We start from the raw sequence: 8,835 nt of genomic DNA, 5'->3' as shown, positions 1-8,835 counted from the left end.
CTCACAATCTGGGACTGCTGTCTCCTAACTGCTCCCCTGCCTGACTGCCTGATCGCCCCTAACCACTCTGCCTGCCTTCCTGATCACCCCTAACTGCCCTCCGCTGCAGGCCTGATCGCCCCTAACTGCCCTCCCCTGCAGGCCTGATTGCCCCTAACTGCCCTCCCCTGCAGGTCTGATCGCCCCTAACTGTCCTCCCCTGCCGGCCGTCTTTGACCACATGGGGCGGCCATCTTGTGTGTTGGAGTGATGGCCAATTTGCATATTACCTCTATTATATAGGATGATAATTTTATTTAATTGCTTCATAGTTTTATAGAATTTAGAATGTAACTCTTATCTTTTATTTTATAAGATCATCATGACAATCCACTCATTTTATTTGCTACTGTAGTTTCAAATATTATTCCTAAGTTTGTTACATTAAAAAAAAAAAAGAAAGTCTACACCTGTAATTCCAGGTATGGGTGCACTGCAGCTTTGTAAAAGGAAGACATATGTTTGCACTTGGTTCTTTGCTGTGCTACATGTCCCTTAGAGTCTGAGTTGGTTTGGTTTCTTTACATGGATTTCCTTGGGTGATTTCTTTACATGGAGTTTCCTTTTCCTCAAGGAAGTCAGGATTGTGTTGCCACATTTAGTTGTCTAGAGTCATCCCCACACAGAGTTATCTGCCCCTAGACTGTCTATTCTTATTCTCTTGCCAATTATTTATCTGAATTTTTAGAGGCCAGATTTCCCAAATTCTGGCTACTGATAAGATTTTCATCAGGATTCATGTTCTTGACTGTTGTTGGGTCTAGGATGACTTGGTCCTCTTCTCACAAGGTTCTGTTACTTCTACTTTACTAACCAATTCATGCTTGGAGGTCAAATTGGGTCCAGGGCAACGTTCCCTTATTAATTCATGTGTTGGCAGGGCTAAGTAAGAAAAGAATAAGACTCTAAGCAGCTGTCCAGGTTGCTACAATATTTTAATGCTCTATTAATTACATTATTTCATCATAAAGGTACTGTCTGTGTTTTCTAATTGGGTAGACAGATAGTAATATGATCCCATAGTGTTTCATTCTTATTCTCTTTCCTTTTCCCCTCTCCTCCACCATGCTTTCCACCTTTATTTCTTAACTTCCACACAGGTATATGCCTTCTTAAGCATATTCAGCTTTACTTCCTCCCTTTATTTTGCTTTAAAATTCTTCAGTTCTCCCCACCCCTGACATAGTACAAAACATTTTCTGTGAGTTCTCCCTACTTGCTTGGCAATATACTGCCCAGAAGACCTTGGTTTCCGCTGTAAGCCTGGAGGGTTTGCTGTGCACCTCTAAAGCGCTGAGTTGCCCTAACTGGTTTGGCTCAGTGGATAGAGCATCGGCCTGCAGATGCAAAGGTCCCAGATTCAATTCCAGTCAAGGGCATGTACCTTGGTTGCAGGCACATCCCCAGTAGGAGGTGTGCAGGAGGCAGCCGATCGATGTTTCTCTCTCATTGATGTTTCTAACTCTCTATCCCTGTCCCTTCCCCTCTATAAAAAAGTCAATAAAATATATTTAAAGTGCTGAGTAACTGTTAGGTTAGAGACGACCAGTCCAGACATCAAGGGACTGCCTGTCATTATAGTCTTCTTCCCATTTTCAGTTTCCCAGAAAGCAGTGAGGGACTGATTTGAACTCTGATTCCTTTTATGAGCACAACTGAAAGCAGGTGGTTGAGGCTTTTATTTGCTTTTCTGGGTCTTATGATCACATTCAGTGCAAGTTAAAACTGGGAAATGACTTGAGAATAAGTTATTTGGGCAGTGGGAATTGATATTTATGTTTACAATTCTCCTAGTCCTCCTTAGTTTGTGGCTGGTTTTTTGTTTTGGTTTGGGTTTTGTTGGTTTTGAGGGGCAACACTTTGCAGTGCAGGTTTAGATGTCTGCCCTGCTGCATATGTAGAGGGTGGGGATTCTTCTAGACTGTGGACATTTGGTCCATATTTAGAAGTGAGGGATTTAAGGCCATCGGTCAACAGCTTCTTGCATTGTTTGCTGTTCTCCATTGAAGTCATGATTAACACCTGGGCTTTCGTTCGTTTGGGTCCCCTCAGATACACCTATGAGCGAATTGATGGGCGAGTACGGGGAAACCTGCGCCAGGCAGCCATCGACCGGTTCTGTAAGCCAGACTCAGACCGCTTTGTCTTTCTTCTGTGCACCAGAGCGGGAGGCCTGGGGATCAATCTCACAGCCGCTGATACCTGCATCATATTTGATTCAGACTGGAACCCTCAAAATGACTTGCAGGTAACCATTAGGATGATTGCTGTTTGCCTGAGCCACCCCGAACCCAAGAACATTATGGCAGGGCCTGGCTTGGCTATAGAGTGTCTGCCATGTGCCATGCTATGGTGTCAGCCAGAGGGCAGGCTTAAGGCCTCGACCTGGGGAAACTGAATGAAAAGTAAATGCTGGCCCTTCCTACTAATCAGAGAATTGTTTTTTCCTTTTACTTTAAATTAAATGATATTTCATAGCGTGTAGCCTCCAAATATAGATATTATTATCATCATCAGACATAAAGAAAATTATTAAGCTTGACTAATCCTCAGTTCTGGCATTTTCACTCGGCTTGTTTGTTAAATGGTCATATGTCATATTCCGCTAAGGAAATAACACAGGGGTGGGAAAGCTCCACGGTGTGTCAGGGTTGACAGGCATCCTCACTAGCTCATTTGTTCTGCACTTAATGCAGAGTTTATATATGCCCTTTTAAGTGGATTTACAGGTTGTATTTTCTAGTGTTACCCAAGTTAAATAATGGTGACTTTAAAGGATGATTTACAAAGATTGAAGTTTTTTGAAGATTGAAGTTCATACATTTAAAAACTAAGCAGAGACAAACAAGAAAATGACAGAGCTAACACTTCCAGTTTAGAGTTCTTCATCAACCCTGTTTGAAACAGTGACCAGATTAGACATTAAGTTAGCCAAAGAGATTCTAGCTTTTCAAGAAGATCATTTAGAATATAGATTTACATTATTATTAACGATGAATTTATCCTAAGTGTATCTTGGTGAATTTTCTAATACTCGGAGTATGAGTGTAGGGTAGGGAGAGTAGTGGGTGCCTCATAACCTTTTCATGGCACAGTGATTGAGAAAATAAGTTTGGAGGCTGCTTCTTCACAAAACTGAAGAGGATCCCAGGGGATTCCACAAGGGAAGGGAGGCCAGGAGGGGAGCCAAGCTGATGCCTGTTGGGGCTTCTTCCATGGCCACCACTTCACACAGAGCATTCTGCTTTGTCCTTTTCATTTCATGAGTTTCCAGGCAACATTTTATTTGAAGAAAGCAGTCCACTAGTTAAACAACCAGTCCTTTCAATTATTAAATTGATGACAATTGGCTAAAACTCAGAAGGAAAAGTCATTATAAAATAAATTGTGTGGCACTGTTTTCAGTAAACAAGGAAAAATATATGAGTTGCAAAGAGCAATAATTATTACAAACAAATAAAACAGGATAAGGGGATAAGAATGATGAGGGTTGGATTCCCTGGTTTAGAAAGTGGTCTAAGAAGGTGATCTGAGCAGAGACCTCAATGATGAGGAAGGATCTTAAATTACAAGGTCAGAAGGAAGAATGTTCCAGACAGAGGAATAAAAAGTATACACACTTAGGGTGGGAGTGAACATAGGTGGCACCCCTGAAGCAGGTGGGCCGGGCCCTTACTGTACAGTCTCAATCCCAAATAAAGTGAGTCAGGTTTCTTTGAGTTCTCTCCTGCCCCCTCCTGTCAGTCCTCTCTTTTTCAATCCCTGCTCCTTTTTTCCTGCTGTCCCAAAGCATCCTTTTCCATTTCCCATGCTGTCAACTCCTCTCCTTCCTATTCTTAGCCAGCTCTTGACTGACTTATTGACACATTTATTGAGCCCAAATGGAGACCTGCAAAAGGAAGAGCCGCTTCCCAGTACTCCCTGACTCATGCTGCCAAGAGCCTAATTCCTCTTTTGCATGAGTAGGTGACCTGTGGAGGCAGACTTTTAGATTGGCAGGAGCAATGTAAAATTGCTAGGCTTGAAATAAAATACTTGTGTGTAGAAACTGGGCTGCAGTATTATACCAGCATGCTAAAAGTGGTTGGGTTCCAATAGCACTGTAGTAATTTCTTTAACCTCTCTGATTATGCAGTTTTTACATCAAGTAATAAGTAGTATTTTTAGGTATTAAAGAAAATCTGCTTTTTAAATGTAATAGAGCTAATGACTTGAAATAGTAGCATAAAGGTCAAGAAAGGATATAGCACTATGCTTGGTTCTTTGTACCAACTATTTTATTTTCACATGATTGTAAAGGCATGGTGAAAGGTTTTGCCAAGTTCTGGACTTGAAAGTGACAATAGTCAATTAAAGGCCTGAATCAGTTTAAAACCTCACTGCTTGGGCAACTAAGCCCCTCCCCCTTTCTTCCCTTTGCAGTCACTGGTATCTGAACGTCACTACTTTTTTTGTAGGCCTTTGTTCACCTCAAATATATTAAAAACTAAAGAACTAACGGTGGGCCTGCAAGTTGTGCAGGAGCACATCAGAGCTCTATAATTTTTCCTGTGTGGGGGTGGCACCACTGCTCCCACTTGCCTAACTACTCCAGGGTTCTGTATATATATCTTTGCTGATGGATCTTATTTGGACTTCATCTCGGTTGCTGCCCTAGTTCTCTCTCTACCACATGTTTTTGTATGTGAGTTTGAAAAATTAGGAATATCTGATTAACTGTTGGATTTTTACTGTAAAATGATGAGTCTCTAAATGTGACAGGATTCATCTTGTTATCTTTCAGGTAAGTCATCTTGGTAGAGCATATGTTTACCTCCTGGTATCATTTAGCTGCCTGTGGCAGTGGTCCCCCAAACAGGTTTGCTTTTCTCAGTTAATGAGAAGTCCAGAGATGTGTAGTCAGGACTAGTTGGGTAGCTTCATAGTGTCATCAGAGTCCCAGGTTCCTTCTGTCTTTCTGCTCCTCCATCCTCAGTGAATGTGGTTTACATCCTCTTGATTCCCAGATGGATACTGCATGTCCCAGGCAGGAAGGTGTGGTGCTTTTTTCAGAAAGCAGAACCTTCTCAGATATCTCCAGTACACTTCTGCTACATCTCACTGTCTAGACCTGTGTTACCTTGTCATCCCCGGGAGGCTGGAAGTGGTTTCATGTGTGCATGTTGCTGCCCTTTGCAAGAATCAGGGTTCGGGTAATGAGGAAGAAAGGGAAATGTGGATACTAAAGAGGTAACTAACAGTGTCTGCAGTGCTCCTCTTATTAGACCTTTGCCCAGAACCTTTCTTAAACTTCCTCCTGTAATTTACTCTCAACACTAGATGAGCCAGAAAAAGAAAAATCAGTGTAAATTCTATGGCCGCATATTGTTACTTATCTTGATTCCTTTCTTTACCAGAGTTATCCATCAAACCTTCCCCTGATACTAAAGATTTAACTACCACTAAAGATACAGAAAGAAGTTGCGGCAACTAATTGTAATAGTCAAAGACTAAACGGCTTAGTTGTCCAGTAATAGAAGACTGATTGACTAAGCCATATATAAAAGAATGAGGACTATGTTTGCAGACACCTAAATATAGTGTTGGGTGAAAAAAATAAAGTGGAAAAGTATGCATAGTATGCAGCATTTATCTAAAAAGGCTGTCTCGTCCTTCCCCTGCCCCATGGAAAGCTAAAACAAAAGCTTTTTTATTTTTAAATATTTTTATTGATTTCAGAGAGGAAGGGGGAGAGAGAGAGAGAGAGAGAGAGAGAGAGAGAAAGATCAGAGAGAGAGAGAGAGAGAGAGATCAATGATGATAGAGAATCATTGATCAGCTGCCTCCTGCACACCCTTACTGGGGATTGAGCCCGCAACCCGCACATGTGCCCTTGACCGGAATCAAACCCGGGACACTTCAGTCCGCAGGCTGACGCTCTATCCACTGAGCCAAACCGGTTAGGGCAAAAAACTTTTTTAAATGGTTACCTATGGGGGGAGTGAGGAAATACGATGGAAGTGATAGGGATAGAAGCTAGTTTTTCCAAATATGCCATTTTGCATTTAAAAAATATTTTTATTGATTTCAGAGAGAGGAAGGGAGAAGGAGAGAGAAGTAGAAACATTAGTCGGCTACCTCCTGCATGCCCCCCAGCAGGGATTGAGCTCATATGCCCTGACTGGGAATCGAACTTTGACCTGCTGGTCCATGGGTTGATGCTCAACCACTGAGCCACACCAGTCAGGCGCCTTATTGCATTTTTGACTTTGAAACCATCCTAAGTATCTTATAGCATTATAAAACAAAATTAATTTTTTAAATGTATCTTTTTTGTTAAAAGTATTACAGATGTCTCCTTTGACACCCTCTACCCCATGGCTGCCTCCTACCCAGGCCTTCACTGCACTATTATCTGTGTCCATGAGTTATGCATATATGCATATAAGTTCTTTGGTTAATCACTTCCTTCCCCCACTCCCTCTGAGATTCCTCAGTCTGTTAAAAAAAAAACAACCTTTACTTTGAGATCATTTTAAACTTTAAAAATGTTGCAAAATAAGTGCAGAGTTCTAGGACCCTTCACCCAGCTTCCCTTAATGTTAATATTTTATACTAGAGGCCCGATATATGAAAATTCGTGCAAGAGTAGGCCTTCCTTCCCCTGGCTGCCAGCACCGGCTTCCCTCTGGCACCCAGGACCCAGGCTTTCCTCTGGCCACAGGCAGGTACCCGGGACCCAGGCTTCACTCTGGCCCGGCTTTGTCCAGAAGGATGTCTGGTCTAATTAGCATATTACCCTTTTATTATTATAGATAACCATAATGCAGTTATTGAAACCAGAAAATTATCATTGATGCAATACTTTATCACAGACTTTCTTCATATTCCTTCAGTTTCCTACAAATGTTTTTCTTGTGGTCTGAGATTCAATCTAGGATCTCACACTTCCTTTAAAAGTCATGACTCTTTTGCCTTTTCCAATCTGTAATAGCTTTTGTCTTTCCTTATTTTTCATGACCTTGACACTTCTGAAGGGTACTGACCAGCTGTTTTCTAGAACTCAATTTGTGTTTGCTTGATGTTTTCTTATCAGATTTTGAAGTTACGCATTTGGACAAGAATATTGTAGAAGTGATGTTATGACCTTTTCTGTGTATCATATCATGGGGCATATGATGTCAATACCTTACTCGTGATGTTAATCTTGATTACTTGGTTGAGTGGGATCTGCCTGGTTTCTCCACTATAAAGTAACTCTTTTTACCTTTAAAATTAATCATTATCTTGGGAGGAGATATTCTGAGACTTTAACCTGTTTTTCATCATACTTTTGCCTATTTTAGCATTCATCAATGGTTCTTGCCTTCATTAATTATTATTATGGTGTTTAGCTAAGAGTAATTTTTTGTTTCAGTTGCTCCTTCTGCAGATATTAATTGGAATTCTACTATAAAGAACAGTTGACCTTTGCCCACCATTTATTTACTTGTCAGTATGGACTCAATATTTATTTTATGGGTGTTTAATTCACTAAAGGCCTGGTACACGAATTCATGCACGGTTGGGGTCCCTCTGGGTGGCCTGCAGGGATCAGGCTGAAACCCACAGTCCAACGCTGCCTGCAGCTCCCACTCATCCCGGCCCCACTGTGCCTGCCGCTGGCTCATGCTCAATCAGTCCTGATCAGGAGAGGCTCGTGGTGCCGCAGCAGCACTCACCAGCCATGAGCCCTTTCAAGGGAAGTGGCCTGCGGGATCAACCTGAAACCAGCTCTCCGACATCCCCCGAGGGGTCCCAGATTGCAGGAGGGCGCAGGCTGAGGGACCCCACTGGTGCATAATTGGGTCAGGGAGGGACCGCAGGAGGGCTCCAGGGCATGTCCAGCCTATCTTGCTCAGCAGCAAGCTAACCTATTGGTCAGACCCCCTGGTGGTCAGTGCACATCATAGTGAATGGTCAACCAGTCGACTGTCTGCCCCCCTGGTGGTTGATGCACGTCATAGCGAGCGATTGAGCAGCCTTAACATATCATTAGCATATTACACTTTGATTGGTTATTTGGTTCTGCCGTTTGGTCTATTTGCATATTACCCTTTTATTATATAGGATTACTCTCATTACTTAATTTGTTGTTCAGATTTGGTCATTTGTAGGTCCTTCACATTGGCTCCTGTGTTGTGTGACAGGCTGCCATCAGTTTTTGAGCACTTCCTTCCTTTCTAGGACCATGAGGTGTTCAGGTTCATGTCCCATTTTCTTGGTTTAGCCATGGAATTGGCCATTTCTCCATGGATCCCTCGTTCCTTTTATTTGAGGATGGCATTTAGAAACTTAAGATTTGGTACTAGGTATGCTCATTGCTACTGGAGTATTATTGCTTCTAGACTCTCTGAGCAGACAGAGTTAAGAAATGTATCTATATATACTAACACAAATGCTCATACCACACATCTCTATTTATTCCATTTCTGTCCATCCATAGTGAGATTTCTGATTCCAGACCAACCCCTCAGAATTCTTTCTAGCCTTTCCCACTTCCTTATTTGTATCTCCTTTCCCTGGCTGTAAGAAGCCTGGATCTGTTTATCATAACAAAGTATATTCATTTGTTCAATCCTAATATACACATAAGTATACTAATTTCAGAATTACCCATATTCTATGAAAAGGAAAATTTACCAACCTGTAATATTGGACTACATAGTGGTTTTTTTGGTTATTAGTCTTACAGCATACAATCAAAATACCATTTCCCAAAGATACTGGGTCTAGTTTTTTTATTCCCACCCTCTTCATTGTGATTAAATTAATGTA

The 8,835-nt window shown here is 41.7% G+C and overlaps 1 protein-coding gene across 1 annotated transcript in view; it reads left to right on the top strand.

Annotated features, from left to right (window-relative positions):
* Positions 1-8,835, top strand: part of CHD6 (chromodomain helicase DNA binding protein 6) — a 127,364-nt gene that overhangs the window by 58,146 nt on the left and 60,383 nt on the right. The window contains exon 15 of the mRNA XM_015563946.1: positions 2,092-2,287. Within this exon, the coding sequence (XP_015419432.1) occupies positions 2,092-2,287 (196 nt within the window). The remainder of the gene's footprint in view (positions 1-2,091; positions 2,288-8,835) is intronic.

Source organism: Myotis davidii, unplaced genomic scaffold, assembly GCF_000327345.1.
Source record: "Myotis davidii unplaced genomic scaffold, ASM32734v1 scaffold199, whole genome shotgun sequence".
Lineage (NCBI taxonomy): Eukaryota > Metazoa > Chordata > Mammalia > Chiroptera > Vespertilionidae > Myotis > Myotis davidii.
Note: the sequence above shows the minus strand (reverse complement) of the source record. Positions and strands in the feature narration are given on the sequence as shown.